General features: G+C 36.8%; 1 protein-coding gene across 2 annotated transcripts in view; it reads left to right on the forward strand.

Moving 5' to 3' along the window:
* The window catches only part of LOC306849735 (GTPase-activating protein and VPS9 domain-containing protein 1-like), a 50,448-nt gene extending 23,630 nt beyond the window's left edge, over positions 1 to 26,818 (forward strand). Inside the window, exons 7-27 of one of the 2 annotated variants that reach the window (XM_079385006.1) lie at positions 1,088 to 1,280; positions 6,706 to 6,863; positions 6,962 to 7,091; positions 7,584 to 7,709; positions 7,827 to 8,000; positions 10,199 to 10,321; positions 11,433 to 11,567; positions 12,296 to 12,415; positions 13,518 to 13,595; positions 14,319 to 14,665; positions 15,705 to 15,792; positions 17,221 to 17,292; positions 17,369 to 17,509; positions 18,422 to 18,551; positions 18,726 to 18,838; positions 19,282 to 19,441; positions 19,619 to 19,806; positions 20,916 to 21,129; positions 21,404 to 21,476; positions 21,560 to 21,757; positions 23,641 to 26,818. In XM_079385006.1, the coding sequence (XP_079241132.1) occupies positions 1,088 to 1,280; positions 6,706 to 6,863; positions 6,962 to 7,091; positions 7,584 to 7,709; positions 7,827 to 8,000; positions 10,199 to 10,321; positions 11,433 to 11,567; positions 12,296 to 12,415; positions 13,518 to 13,595; positions 14,319 to 14,665; positions 15,705 to 15,792; positions 17,221 to 17,292; positions 17,369 to 17,509; positions 18,422 to 18,551; positions 18,726 to 18,838; positions 19,282 to 19,441; positions 19,619 to 19,806; positions 20,916 to 21,129; positions 21,404 to 21,476; positions 21,560 to 21,757; positions 23,641 to 23,781 (3,102 nt within the window). In that variant the 3' untranslated portion in view covers positions 23,782 to 26,818. The remainder of the gene's footprint in view (positions 1 to 1,087; positions 1,281 to 6,705; positions 6,864 to 6,961; positions 7,092 to 7,583; positions 7,710 to 7,826; positions 8,001 to 10,198; positions 10,322 to 11,432; positions 11,568 to 12,295; positions 12,416 to 13,517; positions 13,596 to 14,318; positions 14,666 to 15,704; positions 15,793 to 17,220; positions 17,293 to 17,368; positions 17,510 to 18,421; positions 18,552 to 18,725; positions 18,839 to 19,281; positions 19,442 to 19,618; positions 19,807 to 20,915; positions 21,130 to 21,403; positions 21,477 to 21,559; positions 21,758 to 23,640) is intronic. The other variant, XM_079385007.1, reaches the window with a different exon arrangement.
* The last annotated feature ends 827 nt before the right edge of the window (positions 26,819 to 27,645 follow it).

A 27,645-nucleotide genomic window follows, 5' to 3' on the forward strand; every position in this document is an offset into this window, starting at 1 on the left:
TCGTAATAAGTTGCACTATGATTTATATAACAATTCCTTTGCAGTTTCATATCCTTTTCCTGCCTGAAATGTTAAATGTTTGTAGTTTGAACATTTTCAGAACAGTTTAGCAGACAGTGGGATGTCCTAAACAATGTCATATTCACAAACTAGTCTACCTTCTGTAATCTAGGAAATATACAATTATAGAAAATATAATGTGATACTAAAATGAACACGTTTAATCACCTGCACCTGAATCAGCACACACAAACTTTTAACACTAAGATGGATTGATTGCACAATGGATTACTGTGGACTGTAGGCCTGTGACAGGCCTTATGCTAGTTATGTGATAATAAAGCAAACTTCTTAAGACATTTTTTGTGATGTCAATTTAAAGACATCAGATTATTGTTGCAGGACTGATTTATTTATTTTTCCCATTTGAGAGCTTTTATGTAATATTGATGTGCAATTATGTAGTTAGTTTAATTAATCAGTGCCATTTAATTAATTTAACATGAATAATCACTAATTTATTTGACAGTCCTAATCATAACATATCTCAGCGCTTTTACTGTACTTAGCTGTTACACAAGATTCAGATCAATGAAAAATGACTTGTCTACCTCACCCTCTTTCGATCCTCAGCAAAACATGCCCAAACCCGTCCCATAATATAGCAGTAACAGTCATACTGCATACCTTTACAGTCCTAATGCTTCAACTCTTCCTGCCCAAAACTGCCAAGAGCCAGTAACCCTCAGTTTCCCTGTGTTTTTTCTTCTCAGCATGAACAGCAAGATGTTCATCATCACACTGTCATTTACAGAGCCAATTAGCCCAACTCCTATGTTGTTATTGCATTAGACTCACTGTTTGAAATCCACTAATGATGATAGCAGAATAATGAGGCCCACCTGCTTTAATTACCAGCACTGATTAAGAATGAGTTAAAAAAAAAAAAAATTACCTGAAGACGTAAAGAGCTCGTTTTACATCTTTATTTATCCTTATTTCACTGGATATCAACTGGAGTGATTGCTTGATAGCATGTTTGTGCCAAAGAAAAAATAAATGTCTTTAACCTCATTTCTGTGTTCAGGTGGACTTTGTGCGTAGTGTCACTGCAGGAGATCAGCTCAGAGAAGAAGACCACCTGGCTCTGGAAACCCTACTAGCCAATTTACCTCAGTCCCGCACGACAAAGAGCAACAGCCTGGAGCTCACGCCCTCTAACACACCCCAGCTCTCCCCAGCTACCACACCCGCCAACAAGAAGAACAGACTCCCTATGGGTATTCCTTCTACATTAACTTTACTGCATGTTGATTGCTGCAGACTAACCCTCTACTTACAGCAGTATAGTCTGATTCAAAAATAAACAACTGTTTATTCTGGTTCTTTGAAATTGTCCAAAAAGAATCTAATTGAATGTATTATTTCAACCTACTGAGTCAGTCAAGAAGGGTATTGAATCAACATCTGACTCACTTATTGAACTGCAAGTACCATTAAGTTCAGTGATGTTTATATTGAAAGTAAGTTTTATGCACTAAGGATGTGAAACTTAAATCTGTGGCGTTAGTAACTGGTTGTTCATATGATTGTGTAGTTGAGGATGCACACTTGTGATTTTGAAATAATTGATATTGTAATAATAATAGTAATAATAATAATGTTTATTTTAAGAACAGATGACAATAATTTATTATTATGGTTATAAGATAATACCACTGCTATTACTACTAATTATTATTTATAGATAATATTTTAAAATAATAATAATATTACTAATAATAAGATATATAAAACACTGTCTGCTGCTATTTGTTGTTGTTGTTCTTATAAGATAGGAGGATGATGATGATAATAATAATAATAATTAAATAATAATAAAAAACTTAGCTGTAGTGGTGGGCGATATGGGAAAAATATCATATCACAATTTTTTTAGAAATATCACGATTCACGATTTTATTACGATTCTTTGTCATGTTGGTTTTACTATTTTGGTTTTATAAGTTGTCTGAGCATTACAGCCAAACTAGAAAGACACAGCCTTTCAAGGTAACAAAAAATAAATAAAAAGACAGATATTTAGGCCAAAGTGGGCGAAGATCAAAATCTTTGTCGTCATTTTATCTTTCTTATTAAAAAATAAGAACAAAGATACACGTTACAAATACACATAATATACAAATAAAACAAACAGTGCTTTATTTTCAGGTACAATAGGTGTATTTAGCAGAGCATTCAATGAAATTGAATGAACAAATATAAAAATAAAACACTAGATAGACTGATTCCTAAAGCAACTGTATTAAAGTTTTTCAGTCAAGAATAGTGAGTGATTTTTCTCTTTGCGTTTTGTTAACGTTAAATGAATAGTTCCCCCCCCAAAACTAAATAGTCATCTGTCTGTCATAATGTTTTATTTTTATACCATCATTTACTCAAAAGTTGTTTTAAACCTGAATGAGTTTCTTTCTTCTGCTGATCATAAATGCTATTTTGAAGAAGGTGTAAAACCAAACAGCTTCTGGTCCTCAGTGACTTCCATAGGATTTTTCTTTCCTGCTATCAAAGTCAATGTGGACCAGCAACTGTTTGGTTACCCTCATTCTTCAAAATATCTTATTTTGGGTTCAGCACAAGAAATTAATAGAGGTTTGGGACAACATGTGAGTGAGTAAATAATGACAGAAATTAAATTTTAGGGTGAACTATCCCTTTAATGACAGTCAACAGCATGTTTAGTGTCCTGTCTCTTTAAGAGCTGCACGCATCTAATATACAGGCACGCATCTGTTTCTCTCTTAACTATTTACTTTTATTTTAGAGATAACCAACTGAGTCTGTATGTAAACCTTGTGTGTTTTGACAGTATTAGCGCAAAAGATAAGTTAGAGTAATCAGGTGCTGTTAGACATGCTTTTTAGTGCGCGTGCTTCAGGTGTATGCGCTCAGAAAAAGCGCACGTCAGACCAGCGCGCGAATTAAACATTTAACCAGCAAGGCTTGTATGCAAATAATGTACTTTTGCGATCGTGAATAAGTGCAGTGTCCTGTCAGAGTAACTCTACTGCTGTATGTGGTGTTGTACAGTATATAGAGACTGAGGCCAGAACTGTATTTGATATAATGTGCGCTGTAGCACGATACTACCATATTTCTTCAAAAGCAGATCGTGGAGACATTTTTATCGTCCACGATCAAAAATCGTCATATCGCACACCCCTACTTAGCTGGCATCCCATGTATCTTTCACAAAGACAGCAATCTTCAAATGAGCTTAGAGAAAAAATAAGTACTAATTATTATTTATATGAGATTAAATAATAATAAGAATAATAGAAGATACTACTACTACTATTACTATTTATTGTTCTTATAAGATGGGAGGAGGATTATGATGATGATGATGATAATAATAATATTAATATTTAGAATTCAACAAAAATCTTCCCATGTATTTTTCACAGAGACCGTAATCATAAAATGAGCTTAGAGAAACAATTACGTCTTATATATAAGATTATTAAGATAGATATAAGATTATTATTAATAAAAATAAATATTTGAGATAATACTACTATTTGCTGTGATGATTGATGTTGATTTAAAGTTATATAAAATATTTATTGAGAATTAAAAAGGTTTAATCAAGGTAATTAAGTGATTTTTATTTATTTATTTTAAATAGATTTTGCCCAATATACCTGTGTTTTTTGCATAGAGCATAGTGCTGTTAGCTTACAGGGTTCCGTGGGGTCTTAAAAAGTCTTAAATTTAGTGGTATCAAATTTAAGCCCTTAGTCTTAAATTGTACAAGAAAGTCTTAATTATGGTTTCAAGAGGTCTTAAATTTGGAGAAGGAAAGACCAGAATTTTTTTTTTTTTTTTCTCCAAAAGTCAGCATGATTACAAATGTGACATTGATTTTATGCAACAGTTCAATAAACAAGATGTTAATGTGACCAGTGCTGGCAAAATGAGTACTTTTTATTTCCACATTCTCCAGTAAAATACCTTCAAAATGATATACGACTTGTTGGAATTGGATAAAAAATTACTGAGCTACAGCCGTTTGAAGGAAATGGAAGCAGCAGATCTGATTTTGAGAAAAATCGAGTTAAAGATTTCAAAGCAGAATCACCAAGCAACGTTGTATATTTTCCTCCAATTCTTTTCTTAATAATAATTACTATATTAATAATCACAATATAGCTATTTTTATTTTATCTTTGTTATTAAAAACAAGAACAAAGATGCAAATAAACAGTATTTAATCAAGAGCAGCAAGTGATTCCATCTTTTCTTTTAATGTAACATTGAGACAGATCTATATTAAGACCTACTGTAATGCATGGATCAAATATAATGTTACACATCAGATTTTCCCCCAACTGTTAACTAAACGTTCATGTCACTCATAACAGATTATGATGTAAATCTTGCCAATACATATTTCGCAATAATGTACTTTATAAGGGAGATCGGGCGCTCGCGAAACGGCGCGTCTTATGCACTTATGCTTTGCAAATGTCAGTCAGCACGATCGTCATCAGCAGGGGTTTGAAAATCATATTTCACTGGTTTGGACTCATGTCATCGAGAATTTGATATGAATATTAACAAAGCTGGAATGCTGCGCTTTGCAACTATAGACTTACGCAGAGAAAAAGGTGCTCCTCTCAGAAAACATACAAATAAAGATAATTTTAGATGTTTAATTACTATTTGGAGCATTGGGATCGATAGAAGAGGGCTTAATGAACTCATTTTTTTTTCAAAACCTCAAATTCGACCAAAACTGACATTTTTCACTTCTTTTGCCTGTAGCTCAAAATTAGCCCGTGCGACTTCCGACTCATTTTGCCAGAACAGGTCACATATTAAGAGACTTACGTTTTAGACACCATATGTTTCAGCTTTTGCGCTCTTTCTCCAACAAAAATAATTGCACAAAAAGCCAAAGCGCTGTTTTGCGTCTCTGAGCAACATGACGGTGCATCGTTCCTGAATGAATCAACCGTTTAAATGATTCAGTTCTATCGCAATAACTCACTTATTAACACTGACTTGCTGCCACCTGCTGGCGGTTTTCATTTCACATTTAAAGTATATTCATTTTTTTTTTTTATAATTTCAAACATCAGTTTTCAACGTTTTATGTTTCAAATATCAAAACATTATTTATGCATTTGTAACTGGAGGTTAGCATTCTATGTCCCTCTGAGCTGCATTAAAGAGTGTGTAAATGCATCTAAATGCCACTTCAGATGCATTGCAAAGATAAATTTAGTTGATACTGATTTCATTTGCTTGGTAATAGCCCAAATGCAAGAATTTGACTCAAAAAAATGATGCACACTTTTAGAAAAAATGGCGTAAAAGTAAAAATTCACATAAAACTTATTGGAAAAGATTCATTTCTATCACTGCAGTGAACTGACCGCACAGAATATAAAGAATATCACAAAAATTCAGGAGTCAGCTGTCCACAGTAATCTTTAAGATACCAGCACAATAACACACTCAGCAAATTAGCATCTAATTATCGTTTCTTGATAAAATTCCAGATATAATTTTTTCGTCAATATCGTACACCCCTAATTCATGTTATTTAATTTATATAATTATTTATTGATGATAATTGTTTAAATCAATATAATTAATACTTTTGACTTATCCATTTTCCTCGAAATGGTTTATAGGCTGAAATGTAAAGTTTATAATTTTATAAAACTTAGTTTTTGTGAAAACGTATCAAAAAGGTCTGAAAAAGTCTTAAATTTGATCTTAAAAATCCTGCATAAACCCTGGTTTAGCTACATGTTAATCTATTCAAAATATATTGATATCAGTTATGAGCATGGGAGGTTCATAAGAATGCTGAAACAGCTAATATCTCTTCTGTACAACTCACTCAGACATGGACACTAGTTAGTGGTCTTCTATTAATTAGCTAATGTCCGTTCTTACACTCATTTACTGATCATTTACAGTTTATCTTATTCACCAACTCTCTGACTTCCCCCTTCTGTCTCTACCACCTTTTTTCTTGCCCTGCTGCCAATGATCATCAGGACAACAGTTGGCAGCCATAACATATTGGGAGCCCTCTGCCACTGCCCTGTCCGCTCATATACCCTTAGTAACCCCATTTGGTGGGTAAACCTGACACTCTGCCGTGACCGACATGTACAAATATCCCTGTCCAGCCTCTCACCTCTTCACCCATGCTTTGCCAGCACTCGCTGTGTCTTCCGTGTGTGTCCCTGCTATGCATTTTGCTTCCCGCTGTAGCACATCTGCAAGACTGTTTGAGTGTCATAAATTTTGTAAGATGTACCTGCACCTTTTCCATCATATTCCACACAAGCTGTTTTCTTCATTTGATTTTTTTGCTCTTGTTTTATCCATTCCAGTTTTAATGTTTGAAAGTTTTTAACACATTAGAATTAGGTTTCATCAGCCATAAAAAGTAGTCCAATTTGCGTTTAAGCAGTCTGGAACAAAACACGTTTATCGTCTTAAAGTGTTATCTGTAAAAGCTATTTTGCCACATTTCTCTTAAGTTTATGTTCACTTGTATGTTATTGTTTTTGAGCATTTGTGAGTGCTAGTTTTCAAGCAGGCTTTTGCTAACACACTTAGCAGCCTTGCTGTTTCTCTAACCCTAACAGTTTGTCTCCATTCCCGCTCTTTCTCACCCAGCAGGCTCTCGCAGCCGAAGTCGATCTAACATGACCCAGGAGGGTGAGATTGAAGCCAGCTCCCAGGAGTCTCTGCAGGAGGTCACACCTGAGGAAGTGCTAGTCATCTCAATTGGAACCTCAGTGCAGACCGTACCTGGGATGATGTCTGAAAACGAGGTCAGAATCTTGAGTCAATATGTCATGCTGTGAAGGTCTACTTGTAGTAGTTAACAAGTATAGTGGTATTGGTAAGTGACTGCTGTGTCTATCTGTAGGTTCTGACTCTGCATCTTGGAGACGGTGGACAAGGAGATGCCCCTGTTGATGACACCAAACTGCATGGAAAACCTGACAAAACGCTGCGCTTCTCACTCTGCAGTGACAACCTGGAGGGCATTTCTGAGGGTGTGTTTTCACCAGACAATCAGCAGATGGCTCTCTTGTACATAAACTATAAATCTTTTAAACTTTTATTTTATTACAAAAGGTAATAATGGAAAAGAAAATATCAGGTGGATATGGGACAGCTTATGTCTCTTTTTTAATTTAATTGTATTATTTAATTAAATTTTTAATTTAATTTTTTCATATTTAATTTTATTTTATTTTTTAAAATTAATGTAATTTATTTGTATTTTATTTCATTTAATTTTTTTATTTTGTATCTTATTTTATTTTTTTGTTCTATTATTTTATTTTTTTATTTTATTTTATAATTTTTCCTTGCAGCCAGATATGGACATTAAGCCCAGGCATAGATATAATCTGCTGTTTAAAATTTGTTTTGGTTTGTTTGTGGGAGGACTGTTGTTGCAATAAGTGTTCTTTTGGATAAAACCATTAAGTAAGTTAGTAGTAGCTTGTTAGATAATATGAATAAATGTGGCCATTCTGCAGGCCCTTCTAACCGCTCCAATTCAGTTTCTTCTTTGGACTTGGAGGTGGAGTCTGTGTCAGAAGGAGGACCAGGGCCGTCTGGTAGCAATGGTGCAGAGGCCTTGCAGCTACTGGAACATGAACAAGGTGAATATGTGTTTTAGAGTTTTTCACTCCAGCAATAAACTAAATATGATTTGTTGTGGATTTTTTTTAGTTAGAGTGGTGTAGCTTGATTATTACTCTGGGTTGTTCTTTATGTAGCCACTACACAGGATAATTTGGACGATAAACTGCGCAAGTTTGAGATTCGGGACATGATGGGACTGGCAGATGACAGAGACATTTCTGAGACGGTCAGTGAGACTTGGAGCACTGACGTCCTGGGCAGTGACTTTGATCCCAACATGGATGAGGACCGACTGCAGGAGATGGCAGGTATGTTTGCGTTTCTGCAGATACTGCAAATTGCACTCATGGCTACAGTTTTAATGCAATTCATTTTTTTGTAGTGTGCTAGTTTCATATAGATCATATAAAGTTCATATAACCTTAAGTAGTAGTTTTTCCTCTCATTGCAATTGAAATTTCACTTTCAATTTTAAAATTGATTTAGTCATTTTGTTTTGGATTCAAGTGCAAATAACACATTTGATAAGTTAGAAAAATTACAGAGATAAGGTTCATTTTGGCATAGTGGCCAGCAAATCCATTACTGCCACCTTGTGGTTAGCTGAAAAGTTTCACTTCTCAAATAAGGAGCTGAAGAAAGCAATAGATTCTGTTATTGGTGTTATATTCTATCATTGTTTTCATATTGAAGACATTCTTTCAAATCAATTGTCATTTTAACCATTTTCATTAATATTTGCATGCCATTGAGCAACATTAAATAGTTAAAATTGAAGTAATTATTTATTATAATAAAATGTAATAGTTGTTATAAATTGATTTACACTTTCAAATTAGATCGCTATTGCAATAATGATCATTCAGACAAAATCTGAAACTAGTTTCTAAAATATCAGGTAATGTAATCTGCAGTTCAAAAGTTTGGGGTCAGTGTTTTTTTAAGAATTTAAAGAAATTAATTTTATTTAGCAATGATGTGTTCAAAGTGGTAAAAAGCGATTAAAGAAATGATTAGTTTTAATTTAGAAAAGATTTCTATTTTGAATATGCTGTTCTTTTTAACTTTTTATTCATCAATTAATCCTGAAAAAAGTATCACAGGTTCCAAAAAAAAAAATTAAAAACATTAAGCAGCACAACTGTTTCCAACGTTCAAAATAAATCAGCATATTGATAATGAATCAGAATGATTTCTGAAGGGTCATGTGACATGACTGGATTAATGGCTGATGAAAATTCAGCTTTGCATCACAGGAATACATTATATTTTAAAGTATAATAAAATAGAAATGTTTTTTTAAATTTTAATTGCTTAATTTGCTATATTGCTTTTTTTTCTGTTTTTAATCAAATATTCAAATACATGCAGCCTTATGGAGCAAAAGATATTACTTTAAAAAAAATCTTGCTAATCATAAACATTTGAATGGCAATGTATTTCTTCCAACTCCCAGTGTTGGCTAAATAAATTATGTCTTTAGTTCATCCTTTCCTAAATCAAGACTATAGGGTTAGGTTTATTGACTTAAAAGTGTCACGTGTAAAGGAACAGAGTGATGTGCAGAACAACCTAAAACTGCTTCTCATTTAATCCCACCACATTCCATCTCTCTCTCCTCCTCTCTCTTTCAGTCAGTCTCGCTCACTCCACCCCTTCTTTTCACTCTGTTCCCTCGTCTTCTGTGTTCTCTCTCTTTCTCGCCTCCCTCTCTCTGACATTCACACATTCCCTGCAGTCTTATTGACCTTGGTTCCTTCTCATTTGCATCCTCCATTTTTCATTCCTCGGAATATGGCGTTGGGGGACTTTTCCATCATTAAGTGAATTTACAGCAATTTCCTTATGTGTTTTCTCCGAGGGATTGGGTTATGAGATACACATTAAATATCCATTAATACCTCATTATCCCACTGATAAGATTACCATGATAATGAGGCAGAAATTCTAATTGTTTCACTACTGCGGGTGCCACTCATTTAATCATGCACCTGAAAGACGGGCGGCCCAGAGCCCCTGCCTCACTCACTGTAAACAGGGCCAGCGGGGGAAAGCTCTCCTGCAGGCCCACCAAACCTGCCCTTGTGCGTGTACGTATGCATGCGTATGTGGGGAGACGTGACCTGTGGAGAGCTTCATACGGAGCGCTCATGATCTCCGCTTCCGCCCGATCATCAAACCCCACCCCACCCCCCGCGCCATGCTGCCTGTTCGCTCCATCTCCATTCTTCTGCCTTGTTAGGCGTTAGCTCCTGTTGGGAGTGTTTCGGAGAGAGGAGGCGCTGTGTGGGATGCTGGTTGAGCGAATAATGAGGTTATGAGTGATGCTCCGCTCGATCCACACCTCAAAGTCACAACCCTGATGATACTGCGTACGTGTGTCTGCGTCTGTGAGGAGGGAGGCTGCAATTAACCTTTGGCCATCTCTGTCGCAGTCCGCCTACCTGCTGCTTTAGATCACAGACTCCTCATACCCATGTGTTTCTTATGTGTGTGTTCTCCTCAGGGGCTGCGGAGAACGCCTTGGGCAGCTTGCTGTGTCTGCCGGTGCTTCTGGACCCATACTGTTCTACCATCTCTGAGACGACGAGCGAGGCGTGGAGTGTGGAGGTTCTGCCGAGTGACTCAGGTGAGAGCTGAACGCATACAAGAATGGTTCAGTTTGACGGTTCAGGTTAGAGTGTTAGTATTCAGCTTTGGCTTTACTAAATAGAGTCATGGAACTCTTTATTAAATGTAGCTCTATTCCTGGATGCTGGGAAATACAGTGTTCCAGCCATGCTAAAATACACTATTTAGTAACACAACACCGCTTATATCACTGCTGGTCCAAAGATGGTATTTACTAAACTTACTATATCGGTCTATAAGACTATAGCTTATAGTGGAGGGTTTCCCAAGCATCCCGTGATCTAAATTATTAACCTAAAGTGTCCCTTGAGAACCTGCCAATAAACCTGTCAACTAATTTTATAGGATTTTATGAACATAAATTAACAATTTTTAATCATTTTTACCTTAATTTTAATTTTAAGTGGGGCAAAAAAGAAAAAGAAAAGGAAAACACAATTTGTATCAAAGCATTGAATCTTTGCTGGGACTTAAAGCGTCAATGCAGCCTGATTATTATTATTGTTATTATTTATAATATCATCACTCACTGCTCTTTTCTTCTTTATTACTGATTACTGACTTGAATATACACTTTAATTATATTTTCCATGGTTTTAGTTCAGTTTGATAATTAACATAATTAACATTTAACCTTTTTTTTATTAAACCAATGTGTTAAGTAACATATTAGTTTTTGTTGTTGTATCAGGAATTTTTAAAATTTAAATAATATTGTTGGTATCCATTACTGAAATTTGGTTGTTGTGATAACCCTTAATGATAATCCTGTAAACAGGTCTGATTATGTTATGAATCATGCAATTGTGAATAAGAAATAATGTAAAACCAGACTGTGCCAGTAGCAGGCATACGGCAATCTGTGTGTGGTCTTGTCTCCCTGCCCGTTTTGCATCACAAACACAAGAAAGAGAGAATGAGTGATTGTTTTTTCCTTTGCTGGGGTTTGTTTCAGTTCTAGGCAGTGGAAAAGTAGACTCCGAAGACCAATTGAGACCTGCATTATTACAAATGAGCACGTAAATGAGAGCCCTCCACGGGGATGCCCTGAGTGTCTTTATATGTGTGTGGATACGCCATTTTCTACAGTTAATGAATCTGTGTTGCAGAAGCTGCAGACCTGAAACAGGAGGAACGATTGCAGGAGCTGGAGAGCTGCTCGGGTGTGGGTAGCACTTCAGACGACACAGAGGTCCGAGAGGTCAGCTCCCGACCCAGCACCCCGGGACTCAGTGTCGTTTCAGGTACACATACACAAAAACCTAACTGTCTAAATGCATTCAAATGAGCAATCGCTGTCAGTCTGGAATTGCAGAATTGTGCAAAAGTGAACTTGCAGAATTCAACAATCCAAAGGTTTTAACATCTTGCATGTCACATTTGAATGTTATTCTCTGCCTCGCTGAGTTTTTTTATTCAGCAACTCTTCTTCCCTGACATGCTGATGAAGACGAATAGCCATGAAACACAACGGGAAACTCCTTGTGGGGAGTTTTCCCTGAGGACTTCGGCAGATGGATCACCTTTCCCTTCCTCCTTCGTTCATTCTTGCCGTTTCCATCTCTCGTTTACCTACTCTGACCTCCCTGGGGATTCTCCTGCCCTTTTTGTGTGCTCAAAGGAGCATTGGCATGGTTTCTTCGCTTCCATGAAGAGCTTGAAATGAGATTGGCTGTTCAACATGGCCACCACTCCATCACTTACACGTTATACTTTTGCTTACTCTCTGAACTATTCTGTAGAACTGAGAGATATATGCACAGTCAGACTCTAGGCTCATTTTGCTAAGGCAGCAGAACAAAGTGTTTTTTTTTTTTTTTTTTTTTGTCATTTGTTCCTTGTATCAGAGGTAGTATGTCATGAAAAGTTTCCTCTTTGACAAACCAAACTACTTCACAGCTCTATAGATAATGTTTCCTTATGTGATTTATAGTTGGAGGTTTTGCTGATTTGTTACATATTGTTTGTGCAGGCATCAGTGCCACATCAGAGGACATCCCCAATAAGATTGAAGACCTGCGCTCAGAGTGCAGCTCAGATTTTGGAGGCAAAGACTCCGTGACCAGTCCAGATGGAGAGGACTCTGCTCATGGTACAAACACACAATCAAGTGACTGAATGGGCACATGCACACATACACACACTCACTCACTCATTACTTAAAGATGCACCAAGAAAGTTTCACTCCTTAAGATACGAACTGGTACGAGCTGTTTTGTGGTGCATAGCACAAGTAGAGTCTCATTGTGGCTGCCAAGATGTTAAGGTTTGGCTGGTTAGTATGGCTGTTATCCCTTGCTGGTAGATGATTCAACTTCAGTGAAATGTAATTCAGACAAATTTTGCCACAATGTGTCAGTACCATTTCTTATATCAGCTGATATTAGTGATTTTTTTATTTTTTTTATCTGACATTATATATACATTGACACTACCTTTCAAAAGTTTGGGCTCAGTAAGTTTTTGAAATAAGTTTTTATTCAGCAAGGATGCATTAAATTCAAAAGTGAATAAAGTCTTTTATAATGTTACAGAAGATTTCTGTTTAAAAAAAAAAATAGTTTACACTGAAGACTGAAGTAATGGCTCCTGAATATTCAGCTGTGCCATCACAGGAATAAATAGCATTTTAAAATATATTAAAATATAAAACTGTTATTTTATGTTATTAAAATATTTCACAATATAATTGTTTTACTGAACAAATAAATGCAGCCTTGGTGAGCATTAGAGACTTCTTTCAAAAACATAAAAAATTGTTAATGTTATTGGCTATAACATTTTATATGGCTCTTTTTTTATCGGTCAGGATTTTAATATCAATGAATCTGTACTTTTCCAGTGAATGTCTGCTTATGTTGCAGACCAGTTGATGGAAAATGGGTAGCAGAGAGCATAATGCTGACACATCCGTTGTTTAAAGATGGTGATAAGAGCCAGTGAAACATGAACATGTAAAAACTTGGTGCATCTTTAAGTTTAAATTTAAATTTGTTGTGAGTTTTGTAAACACATCTATATAGGAGTATGTCAAACTTGTTATCTTCAGACATAATGTTTTTATTCACTATTAAATCTTATCCTGCACAGCTGTTGAATATGTTTCTTGGGATTTCTGGTGTGGGACTAACACATCCTTTGTCACTTATTTACTTCATCCCCTTATGCACCCCTCCATTCTTCCTCCTTTCTAGGAGCTCACAGTCTATCCTGTGCACCCTCTCAAGCAGATTCACTGTTGGCCATGTTCGATCCCCTCTCCTCTGGAGAAGGTAATATTACTTCCCAGCATGCACTGCTGTTGAATGCAGTACTTACACATGTAAGAGCTAGAAAGGAGTGCCATTAATGTGCCTAATGACAAGAGCCCACTAAACAGCATGTGCGCTGTAAAAATAAAGCAAGCGCTTGCCAGATTTTTATCCTATTATGGCCCATTCTTGTAGAATGGAGGGTTTTATTATGTTGGTGTTTAAAGGGTAAATTTGACTTGTGTCTGTCTAAGCCTACAAATCTACAATGGAAAGTTGCATAAATGTGTTGGAGAGACATTGTGAGAATACGTGTGTGTGGGGCAAGGTGAGGGGGATGACAGGTTGCTAGACCTCACTGCAGGCGTTTTGGCTCAGCGGCCCGTCCCTACTGAGCTAGTGGCACAGGGCTGGAAGGCTCACAGCAGAGATGCTGTACCCTTGGAACAGGTGGCCTACTTTCACCTGAGGTCTGTCTGACTCTGACAGCTCTCTCAAGCTCTCTCTCACACACACGCACACACACTCCTGCTGACGGTGTGCATGCAACCTTTTTTTATGAATGCCAGTTGAACAGAAGTCATGTCACGACCCTGGCTCTAGTTTTGTTTGTCAAGAACTGGAGGTTACGTTGCAAATATCAATATGCAAAAACATTTTTCTCACAGGTATAGAGTTTAGTCTGTGGCACGATTTAACTACAAAAGTGAAGACCCCCTAAATATGGGTCAAATGTCTTCGCAGGTTCGTTCACTGGCACCATTGTGCGGCCCAAGGTATACTATCCCCGGCCCCCTCACCCTCCCCCTGACCCACCCATTCCAGAGGCCAGCATAACAGGCCACCTGGAGCCTCGTCCACCCCTCTTGGCCCCCCACCTGGTGCAGAGTGACCTGGAGCATCCTAAACAGAGGCACTCTTACCCTGAAAGGCTGGTCAGGAGCCGCAGCACAGATGTGGTGTCCGCTGGCCGCAGACCCAACAGTGATCCTGGACTGAACCGCAGGACCGTGATGGAGGAGAGAGAACCGGCGGGGGCTTATTCCACAGGACCCACCTCCTCTCCCAGCAAAGATTCACTCAAAGGAGAGGTGAGAAAAATTGATTTATCAGTTTTGTGTAATCAGTATTATTTATCTAGACAACTTGCACTACTGTATCAATGTTATTGTAATTTAAAATAACTGTTTTCGGTTTTAGTATAATAATTTAAAATGTAATTTATTCCTGTGATGCAAAGCTGACTTTTCAGAAGCCATTACTCCAGTGTTCAGTGTCACATGATCCTTCAGAAATCATTCTAATATGCTGATTTGCTGCTCAGGAAATATTTAGCACAGTAATGAAGGCAGCAACATATGATAGACAGGACAGAACAAGAAAGACTCTTAATAATCTTTCATTGCGCAAAAGTAAGGCTTCAATATAGAGCAGCAGAAAGCGCTTATGCGCATCCCGTGTGCAGAATGATGCGCTTGAAACGACACGGAGTCACAGCGCGCAGCGCTCTGAGGCCGCATAGAAACGTTCAAAGTACAAAGGGAAGAGATATTGATGTGTAGTGTATTAAATCTGTGCGTACGTTTATTAAGCCTTTTCTTTTAACAGTTTTAAATCTCAGTAACTGTGCGCTCTTGAAGAGAGTTTGACTGTAGTAACCGAACACAACACGCCGTTTGATCGCTGAATGGAGGATGACAGACAGCCGCGGCGGAGAGAAAAGTTTACCTGAACTTGAATTTAAAGACTTAAATATTTATCTGTACCTCAGATTAAACTATGGAACAGCTTAAGAACACTTGAAATATAGTGCACAAAAACTTTATGGTGCTTTATAATGTTTTTGTGCTTTCGTGGGGCTTAACAATAACACAGAATAGTATGCGCACAATATCGGATTTGGATCGGTCTCGTCTGACCGATACCCGATCCGCAGATAATGACCATATCGGAGCCGATACCGATCCTGAGTATCGGATCGATGCATCCCTAGAATCACATTGGTGTTTTGAATCGTGTTCGCGATCTTTAACAATCTATTAAATTAAAATGCTTGGTCAAGTAATTGACAGAATGTAAATGTTTGAGTAAACTACTTCCTTATATGGTCATATTTTTGTATGTGTTCAGTCTGAGGACAGAAAGGACAGCGATGATGAGAAGTCTGATAGGAACAGACCCTGGTGGAAGAAGCGCTTTGTTCCTGCCATTCCTAAAGGTGAGGAGCCCAACTCTTATTCCCTGAAGGTTTTTGTAATTGGTCCAAATGGAATGATGGCAATAAAGTTGAAAACTTTAATATTGGCTAATACTGATATGGTCACTGTTCTAATGTGCATTCCTACAATAAGACTTCTTTAAATGTGTACTCGGATTATTGCATTTCTGAATGTGAATCAGTATTTCTAATTGGAGAAGAATTTGTCTTTTGTGATTTTCTTCTTTAAGAAGAAACTATTATTCATTTTAAAAATCAAGTGGTTTCTATTGGCTGTTCTTTTCTTACAGATGTTTGACTATTAAACACTAAAGATGTTTTGAATGGAATTGTCTTGTACGTTTAAATGTTTGGGGTATAAAGTATATATTCCATTTTATAACTTTTTTTCAGCATTCTTTGATAATGTAAAGTTCAAAAGAACAGCATTTATTTGACAAATAGAAATCTGTTGTAACATTTTAAATGCCTTTTCTGTCACTTTTGATCAAGTTAATGAAAAACTAAAAAACTAAATTTTTTTTAGACAGTCAAACTGCCAAATGCAACTTGATTCGGTCTAACTTTCTGATGCTCATTAGCAATTAGCATTTAGCATGGTTTGGGTTTGTGTTTATGAAGCCCAACCCTGTCTGTTGCTGTCTGTGTTCCTCACACAGTGCTCTATTGGACTGCAGAGGGTGAACTCCCAGGTAACCCGCTCTTCAAGTTCTCTCCCACTCAGTAGTGCTGTACAGTAGCAGCCCGAATATATGCTAGCTCCTGTAGACTTCTGCGTGACGGCTCGAGCTGTGACGTGGCAGTCAAACTTCATCTTTTCCTTTATGCAGCCATCTTGGTTTTCCATTATTTATTTTGCAGTGGTTGAACTCTAAATAAGGATTTTGCTCAAATATGCACTTGAAAAAGATGTATAATTTTCTGTAGGGATATTAAAAACTACCTACTTTTGGTATCAAGTCAAAACTAAAATAAATAATAATTTAGAAAGTTAAATACTTTATTAAATTAAAAATAACTTTTTTTGTGGAATCAAAATTAGTGTTGAGTCCAGATATTTTACTGTTCTTGGTAACTATTGAAATTTTGGTATCGGAACCTCAATTTTCATAGACCTTTCATATTAAGACAATCTCATCAGTTTGTTTTCACACACGGCCTTCACACGTGCATACACATGACATTCTGCAGCACAGATGCCCACATCTGTGTGTTTGCACTTTAGTAGTGACATGCTTCCTGTTTTAGTTCCCCATTACTGAAATATTTGGTAGTTGCTCAAAAGCATTCAAAGCATGTTCGTCCATTTGGTACAGTGGACTGGAGAGGGTCCGTGTCTTGAGGTGTGCCTTCTTGTAGGAGCACAGCTGCAGCGTTGTGAGTTTTTTTTTTTTTTTTGAGAATAACTGTTCCTGTTCATGTTTGCAGTGCCAATGGGGGGGCTGCGAAAGCGGGACAAGCCGGAAAAAGATGAGCAAGGAGCAGAGAGGGTACCACAAGGTCTGCTTTCATTCGACTCTTATCAAATACTCACTGCAGCCATTGTCCAAGCTGATCACATGTATATGCATCTCAGGTATACCAGATGAGCCTTCAGCATTCAGGCAGAGCTCTAAGACCCAGTCAGCAGAGGCAATAATGGACAAGTACAAGTACATCATGGAGAAACGACCCACCCACAGTGATGGGGCAGTTGCTGGAACTTATATCGGACAAGGTTTGTCATATAATAATGTTCATACTTTATATAGAAACTGTAGAAACACTCTCTCTCTTTAATATTGTGGAGTTAAAAGCTAAAAGTAGTGATGCTTCTAACATTTTATAGTAGTCTGGTACAGACACTGTAGCTTGTCCCCTCATGTGTAGCATTGTCCAATTCATTTTAGTGAATTGGTTTGTGCTGATGGTTCATGTAAATATATAAAGCATGAATCACATAAATAATTCACAGATTTTGACAAACAAAATGATTTGTTTTATAAGACTTCATGGCTGCCCACTGCTCCGGGTGTATGTTCACTACTGTGTGTACACTTGGATGGGTTAAATGCAGAGCACAAATTCTGAGTATGGGTCACCATACTTGGCCACACGCCACTTACCCTTTCCCCTTTCACACACACACACAAAGTTGTTTACTCAGTTTTATTTTTTTTTTTGTTATCAAAGTTCAATTTTATTAAATTATTTATTTATTTTATCTATTTATTCAATGTTAAATCTGTCTCTGTCATCAAATAGCCTGTGAAGCTGATATGGCATAAACTTTAATAAAACAAGAATAATTTACAGATTGATTAGCCAGTCAGTGTGTAGAAGTTCCTCTCATTAACTTGTTGTAAAATACATTAGGCTTAGTCTTTTTTGACTGTTAAATGCGAAAATAAATTAGCTTTTGTTAGCAGCTTGTATTGTTTGGAACAGCACTGGAAATAGTGAGGATATGGTTGCAGTATTTCCAGTAAACTATTCCTTCAACTACTTTAAGAATAGCTTGACTGCAGTTTTTAAAATAGCTTCACCAGCACTGCTTATGTTGCGTCTTACTCTCATCTGTTAGACAAAATTTATCAATGAAACAGTTTGTCGTCTGCTGTTTTGTAACTGTTCTGCTGTGTTTTTACAGAGCCTTGTAGAGAAGGAGACAGTGAGCATGACTCCCCTAAAGATGAAGCTCTGCAGAACATCTCTGCAGATGACCTTCCAGACTCTGCCAGTCAGACAGCGCCACCTCAGGACAAGACATTCTCCTTCAGGTGTCTCAGACAAACTAACTCTCACTCACACTTTATTCTCTTGAAAGTAAAACCAGTACATTCTGAAAGTCCAAGTCTCAGAAAACAAAATGGCAATGAACATTTAACAGAATCAGAATTAGGAGTGAATTTTGATCTAATGTGTGCATAACCTGTCTTTTTTTATCTCTGCAGTGATATTAAGAAAAAGCTACGCCTGGCGCTGTGCTCCGCAGATTCAGTTGTATTTCCCATCATTCCACCGGCAACAACACGTAACGGTCTCCCAGACCATGCAGATCCTGAAGGTTACATATCTATATTATCTTCAGTTATCTATACTTGCCTCGTACTATACTTCTTACAAAGTTGTAATATGTTTCTTTTAGTTTATTATAATAATAATAATAATAATAGTGAAAATAATAAATTAATACTATTTTAAAACAGTATTAGTTTTATATAATTAAAACCATTAACTGCTATAAAAATACGCAAATTATTAGTGTTGTTAATAATAATGATAGTCATTATTATTACTACTACAATTATTTATTTTTTAACTATTATTATTGTTGTTGTTGTTATTATTATTTTTATGCTAGTATGCAGTCTGGTATAAAAGGAACCTTCATCTGAACTAAAGTTTTTGTAGCTCTGCACACATGGGGTGAAAGTAGCTGTTCCGCAGGTTTTGAGGTTCAAAACGCTGTGCATTTATGTCTGGCCCCTGTCTTCTCTCTCTACTCAGACAATGAGATCGTGTGCTTTCTGAAGGTGCAGCTGGCGGAGGCCATTAACCTGCAGGATAAGAACCAGATGGCTCAGATCCAGGAGACTACGCGCTGTGTCAGCCACCTCGACCCCCGCACCTGCAGAAAACTGCTCACTGCCATGGCAGAGGACTACAGGTACACACATTACTCTCTTATTCTCTCTCTCTTAATGTCTCCCTAACTTTGTCACATTGTTTATCTTTTACTCACTTCTTTCACACACATCTATGAATCACCGTTTAATAAAAGATTGCGCTGACATATTTTTGGGCATTACGCCATAATGAGCGCTGTGATGGTTTTGTGCAATAGGAAGCGGGCTCCGTACATCGCCTATCTGACGCGATGCAGGCAAGGCTTGCAGGTGTCTCAGGCTCATCTGGAGCGACTCCTGCAGAGAGTGTTGAGAGATAAAGAAGTGGCCAACCGCTACTTTACCACCGTCTGTGTCCGACTGCTCCTGGAACACATGGAGTCAAAGATGCTTGACTTCATCAAAGGTCTATATGCATCTCTATGAATAAAAAATGAAAGTTGTAGTTGCACTCATGGTGTTGATTTGGATATTCCAGTTCATTTGAGTTAGTTTGAGTCATTCTCAGAGTAGAGGTGGATATTTGTCTCATTAGAGCTGAGGTTTCAAACTTAAATTACCCGATGGTTACTAGCTAGCTGGAGTTAATTGTATAGTTATGTATGCATGGCTAGCCCTTTTCAGACTATAGTGACTTATATTACACACCTATCTAAAGTCCTACTCTGTAGTTTAGTGGATTAATGATGTCTGAGATTGTATTCATGGAGAACTGTAGACAGGTTGCAGTCTCATTAATAGACCAGAAACATCACAGTGTAAGTAATTTTAAAATACAGTACTGTTCAAAAGTTTGAGGTTGCTTAAGATTTTTTTTTAAAGTCTCTTATGTTCAGTACTTTACAATTTAAAATAAGTAAAAAAAAAAAAAAAAAAAAATATATATATATATATATATATATATATATATATATATATATATATGTATGTATGTATATTTATATTAGAATGTAATTTATTCTTATAAGGGCAAAGCTGAATTTTCTGCAGCCATTACTCCTGTCTTTAGGATCCTTCAGTCTTACATGATCCTTCAGAAATAATTTATTCATGTGTTTCTTATTGATGATGAAACCAGTTGTTCTGCTTAATACTTTGTGGAAGCCATGATCAATTTTTTTTTAACGAATGAACAGCGTTTACTTGAAATATAAATAATTTGTAACATTATACATAGCTTTACTGTCAGTTTAATTCAATTTAGTACATCCTTGTTAAATAAAGTTTGTTTTAGTGTTAGAAAAAATAACAATTCTTACTGACCCCAAACTGAATACTGTGTAAAATCACAAATACAATTTGCACATATGATATTTGTAAATAACATTTATTTCCTGTAAACAGGCAAAATAAAGTGTCTGAAGCAGCTGCATCTGTTCGAAAATCTAAAATATGTTCTTAGTGCAAAATAAATAACCCATGTGTACATTTATAATTCAACTAAATTTGTAGTGGTTGTATGAAATGATAGTGTGAGATCCCTGCATTTTAGTCTGACTGTCTTTGGTTCTGCAGCATTTCAGGGCTGCACAGCATCTGACGATAAGACAGCAGCCGTGGAGGATTTCCTGCGTTACCTATATGGAGCCATGGCCCATGATGCCATCTGGCAGTACGCCAGTGAAGAGCAGCTCCAGGACGCCCAGATGGCCATCGAACGCAGCGTCATGAACCGCATCTTCAAACTGGCATTCTACCCCAATCAGGATGGGGACATCCACAGAGACGAGTGAGGAAACTCATAAATCCTTCTTCCTTATTCCTGTTCATTTCCACATTGTGTCTGAACCAGATGTGATGCATGATGCAACCTCCTCTATACCAATCTGTCTGACGTTTTGTCAGTCAGACATGGTTTTTGACTTTGTCACACCCACAATGAAATCTTATTGGACTAAAATCCTGTTTATGCCTGCATAAACACTAAATATATTTCAGCTGCCTGTGATTGTGTTAATTTGCACAAGAAAATGGTATAAGGGTGTATGTCTCCTTTATTCAAGGCTATTCCAGGAGCACATTCAACGTCTGTCCAAAGTGGTGACAGCCAATCACAAAGCCCTGCAGATCCCAGAGGTAACCATTTGCACTACGTCTCAGAATATAGTTAGAAACAAAGACAGGAAAATAGCATTTAATCTTTGTGTGAATCTGTGCAGGTGTATCTGAAGGAGGCACCGTGGCCCTCAGCACAGGCTGAGATCAGGACCATCAATGCCTATAAGACCCCACGAGATAAAGTACAGTGCATCCTGCGCATGTGCTCCACGATTATGAACCTGCTCAGCCTGGCCAATGAGGACGCTGTACCCGGGGCGGACGACTTTGTCCCTGTGCTCGTCTTTGTCCTGATTAAAGTGAGTTAAGAGACAACTATAGAGTGATAATGCTCATAATTGCGTTAAGTGTGTTGTGCATTCTGTAAAAGGATAACGATAATTAGCGCAATGTAGTTTTACTTGATAAAATGATAAGAGTTTAAGAAATGTTTGATGTAATGTTTATGTGCCAAAAGCTGATCTAAACAATTCTACTTATTTGAATCGTTCCACACGGACCTATAACTGCTCAGCTCAAAGTTCAAGTGGCAGCGCAGCACGAGATTACTAGAGCGCTGTTTACACTCGCTAATAAGTGTTTGGTAATGTGACCACAGTGAAGTGCTTGAGTTCAGCAAGCAACACAAATGACACGATTTAAACTAATTTACAGCCAGATGAAACCGTGATGAGAAACACTGTGTGCAACGATACATGCAGAAGGCTTTTCAATCTGAATCGCTATTGTTTACAATGGTTTTACTGTAGTAACACAAACTACACCATGGTATTGTGGTAGAAATGTGTGATATTCATATAAAATGTTATTAATTTATGTAGACATGTTTTAAATGTATTAAAGGAGTAATAGAAAAAAGTGGGTTTTTTTGTGATATTGCTATAGCATTTGCGCATTTATACTAAATGTATTTAGACACCTGTTTTTCGTACAAATACTTAGAACCATGTAGATACATTTTTACCATGGTATTGAGGTGCTATATGTGTAGTTTGATAACTGTCGTTATCATGATCTAAATGTATGCTACTATGGAAGACCAAACAGTCAGAATAATTAAATATCACTATACAAAAATTAGGTTGTTACAATTTTTACTGTTTTTGAAAATGAACAAACTTGCATCCTAACTCAAGCTACTGTCAAATGTGCTTTTCTAAGAGACAAAAAAAAAAAATATTAATGCGTATTGCAGCTTGAACTACAAACTGTGCTAAAGATACTTGTCAAATACAGAAACTAAGAAAATAATTTATCTATTAAGATATTTATTTTAAGGAAAAACAAAAACGTGAAGTGTTTGTCATGTTGTGATCATAAGAGTAGTTTAAAACCACAATTAACAATCTGCTTTCTGCAACTTTCACTTAAGAGCAAAAATCTGCCTTTAAACTTGAAAGAAAGAGATATTTGATTTATCGTGATATTTATCAATATCAAGCTAAATTTTTGGCCATATCGCCCAGCCCTAATTTACAATATTTGCTGATACAAATTTTTTTTTATTTTTTAAAACATTATTTAAAAAAAAAACAAAAAAACAACAACTAGATATTAGCCAGTAACAGGTATGGTACCGATAAAAGTGTGCATCACTGCTACAAAAGACAAAAAAAATTTTTTTTTTTAATTTAAATAGAAGATTTTTTTTTTTTTTTAAGGTTAATTTTAAATACACGGTTTAAATGTTTTGTGATTGGTAAGATTTTTGTTTTTCATAAGTCTTTTATGCTCTCAAAGTCTATATTTATTTTTATCAAAAATACAGTAAAAATTTAAAAAGAACAGCTTTTAGTTTAAAAAAATAAATCCCTTTACTGTCACTCTTGATCAATTTTATGCATCCTTGCAGAACAAAAGTATTAATAAAAAAAAAAAAAACAATTTTGAATGCTACTTTGCTTCAAGGTTAAAACCTGTAAAGTCTTTGTAAACCAAACTTAATGCACTGATACTAATACTAGAGTTTTTGTTTGCTTGATGTGTGTTTAGTTATTGTGTGTATGTGGGTTTTTTCAGTTTTCCCCACCCATACCTATTTGCATTTTCTATGCACACGCCCACACAGATTTTCTAAACTTGTAAGTGCGCTTGCATGTGTAAGCATGCACAATGTGGGTGGTCAGATGTTATCTCGTACGTTAATTCCCCCCTTTCACTTTCATTCTTTCCCTCCCTCCAGGCAAACCCACCCTGCCTTCTGTCCACCATTCAGTACATCAATAATTTCTACGCCAGCAGGCTGAGCGGGGAGGAGTGCTATTGGTGGATGCAGTTCACTGCTGCCGTGGAATTCATTAAAACCATCGACGATCGCAAGTGAAGCAGAACAGCCACCTGTATGGGCAGACTGTAGGAAGGAGAAGGAGAGAGAGAGAGGACAGCGCGGACAGCTCTCCCCTTCATCGAGAACACACAGCGCGGCATTGCCTCAGTCTGTACATAGAGGCAAAAACACTTCAAGTTTAAATTCGATCAAACATTAGATATGATCATGGCAGGTTTTACTATGCTGGGGTGTTAAACAAATAAAAACAAATAACGCAGCAGGTGGCGACATTGCCGCTCTCTACTGATCTCGCTTATAACACGTCTTTTTCTGTAGTACTGGGGAGGTGCTGGGGTTTAGAATAAATTTTTAAATGAAAAAGATTTAGCAAGTAATTATCTCTGTTAAAACATACCTATCGAATGAAAAAGGGACCAGGAACTACCTGCAATGATCATGTGTCGGGATGCTTCAGAGGGGAATCTAAGAGTCTTGTCCTCCTTGTATAAACCGTGCAATCTCACCCCGTTCAAAGCTAACAGTCACACATCGAGTCATATCGAAGAACTCGTCACTATAGATGCTACCAGTGTATCAATGTTACAGTTTATCAAATTAATCATGCCATTATTTTAATTGGGCAGCTTGTTCTATGAATGTAAACAGGTGTTGTCATTCCTACGTTTCACAGACAATTTGGAAATAAGGGCCCACATATTTATATAAAATAAAATGTATTTATTACTTATCTCCTGTATTTAATGTTTTATTATATTTACTGACTTGTTTCCGTGAATTAGTTGTCGGGCAGATGCACACGGTTCGGTTGAGGAAACAAGTTCTAGAAATCTTCAGTCTCACAGAGAGCTGCTAAAACAGGGTGTCTTCACATTAGCGGATGGAGTAGTAAATTAGTGCCTTGCTGATATTTGCAGTAACACTTGTTATTTTAGTTTTGGTGGATTTTCTGCCACATCTCGCGTTTCTTGCGTCCTCTTTGAAGTGAGAAAGTCAGATCTGTCAAAGTTTAGCCTGGCTAAATGCCACTATGCTATTAATAACAAACCTGAAATAAAAAATACAACATGCCAAGTAGAAACGCCCTACATTTGGACAGTCAGTATGAGGATTGTTATTTGTGTTGAATAGATGGAAAATTGACTGCTGGGTCTTACGATATGGTCTTGCATGAGAGTTATTGCTGTCGTCCCCAGAAAATATTTTTATTCAGTTTGCTACTGACCTTTACTTGTGTTGAAATTCCATGTTCAGAGTTCTTACTTTTGTAGGATTAAATCATTGTTATTTTTTATAATGCAATTCACAAGTAAAACTATGAGTTAGGAGGAATATTTTTGTGTAATTTAAGGTTCATTCTCAGAAAAAAAAGTGTAGGATGTACCCTCAAAGGGACAACTTATTTACCCCTAAATGGTTCATAGTAGTACCTTAAGTACAAACACGTAGCTTTTAGGGGTAAATAAGGTGTACAAGCTGGTGTGACAGTGTGTTGTTTGAGTTTAGATAGCAAAGAACATTTTAACACTGTGGCATCATTATCAATGCTAGTGTATTGATGTTGAGGAGAATATATGTATTGATACAGGCTACCTCGTGTCATAACCCCCTAATAGCTAACACATATTCTTCATAACAGTTTTTGCTCTTGATATCAAATGAATTACAGCACAGTATATTATTTAAACAGGAATATAAAATATCAAGCTCTGTGTGTTATTGTTAAATTATCTTTATTAGATCTAGATCAGAACGTCCCACTAACCTTTGCACACCAGTAGAACTAGGGCAAAATAAATGTATTCTTAATATTATACGTGGTTGTCAGAGTATCCCGCTTCAAATCTGTCTTTTAATGTTGCTTCTAAACATCTAAAAGCAAACGCTGAGGGCGGGGTAGTGGCTTTGGTCCTAAATATAATAGATGCACTTAGAACAATTAGTTCTACCTCCGACTATGTACATAAAGGGATAAATAAAATGTAATGCATTCTTTTCCTCTAGCTTTTGTAGCCTTTAGAGCGCTGTAGATACTTTTTCTTTCTGATTTGAATGGTGCATGAACTCGATATCGCCATGTATTTCTTGCACAAACTGTTATACGAAGAGCATCCGCTACAAGACTCACTTCGCAGTGCACTTTGGAACAACACTGATATTCTGTATATTATAGCATTTTATATTCTATATAAATGTTATAACAGAATATCTTTGTATTTATTTGTTCCTTTTTAAGTTATAATGTGATTATATAATTTTTTTTTTTTTTATATTTTGTATACATTTTCTGTAATGTGGAATCGGGTGTTGATTGATTAAACATCTCAATATCTTGGAATGGTTCATGCTATCAGACTATTTTGATGCTCTTTTTGTTTGCAGCGGTTGAATTTATTTTCCCTACAGCAGCAATGTTGCATTTGGTGGGATCTGCATCTTGGTTAAAGTAGTTGCCAAAGGAATCAAAGACTATATTTTTCATGACATTCTTATACTGACGTGTTTGTGTACATAGCCTGTCCTAACTAAAACATGCACCTGGAGGGTTGTGTAACCTGTGGCAAATATGTGAAGAGGATTTGATCTTGATTTGCTTGTTTCTTCCCCCCCCATGGTTTGCTTGAGATTGAAAGGCTGATGTTTTTGGTGTAACTAGAAGAAATAAAAGGTGACGGTCTCAATGTTCAAATATTCTAATTTAAGACTAATTGCATAATCTTTGTGATTTCCAATAGGGCCTTTTTAATTAAACCAGTGAGAGTGTTTGAATAAAATACACTACTGTTCATTTGTTCACTGTTTTAGAAGAAGGGACTCCAGCGAAGATTTCTGGGGTAAACAGGGTTTTGAGGTACTAAACTGAACTGGTTATGTTGACTGAGAGCAAGGCATTGTTCACAATCTGTATTTAAGAGCTTTATATTCCCTGCTGTACAATGTTGGTCCACTGTTTTGAAGAGCATGCTAAGAGAATTATGAGTAATGCTTTCATTTGTAAGTTTACTCATTTGGGCTACTGTTGGGAAGGCATTCTGTGTGTTGTGGTTTTAATATAAACCTGTATATAATTCTTAAAAAAATAAAAAAAAAATTATTAAAGACTTTTTCCGTGAACATGCAACGTCTGTTTTTACGCCAAATGTCCTTCTGACTGTGTTCTGGCTTTTTGATTTAGTTTTAATTGCGCTGACCTAAACTTCCTGAAGCAGCCAAGGTCAGACAGTGGAAAGACTTTATTCACAATCGATAATCCCAAACTATTCATCCATAAAAGTTTGATCAACAAAGATATAACGGCTTTTAAAAACTGGCATTCTGTCGAACTTTTCACGTCGATGTCTGTCACCTCAAGTCACGCGCCAGGTTTGAATATGACGAAAAAAAGGGTGCCACAAATAGCAAAGCCCCCGTACTCGCCACACATTTAATTACCACTGACAACTGTATAGCGGATTTGTAATTAGAGATTTTTTCAGTGTAATAGGCTCTCTCTCTCTCTCTCTCTCTCTCTCTCTCTCTCTCTCTCTCTCTCTCTCTCTCTCTCTCTCTCTCTCTCTCTCTCTCTCTCCCTCCTGCCCTTACCACTCCAGTGCTCTAATTGTAATCTTTCCATCAGAGGAAAAGAACACAGCGGGGCGCCTTTGCTTCTCTTGATGATATCTCCGATTGTTCATTTAAATTCAAATTTGGCCAGAAAAAGGGTAATTAGTTATATTAATAACCTGAAATGACTCGCTTGGTCGGGAGATGAGATGGCTTTTGTTTAGGTGAGATCTGGTGGTTATCGGCAGCCTGCTGTGTGAGATGGAGGCCTTATTGGTGAAACAGGCTGGTGATATGAATAAACTTTGATTATACGACATGAGGTCGTCGCCCCCCCCATCTAAGCACATTTGGCAA

This window comes from Barbus barbus (genome assembly GCF_936440315.1).
Source record: "Barbus barbus genome assembly, chromosome: 29".
Lineage (NCBI taxonomy): Eukaryota > Metazoa > Chordata > Actinopteri > Cypriniformes > Cyprinidae > Barbus > Barbus barbus.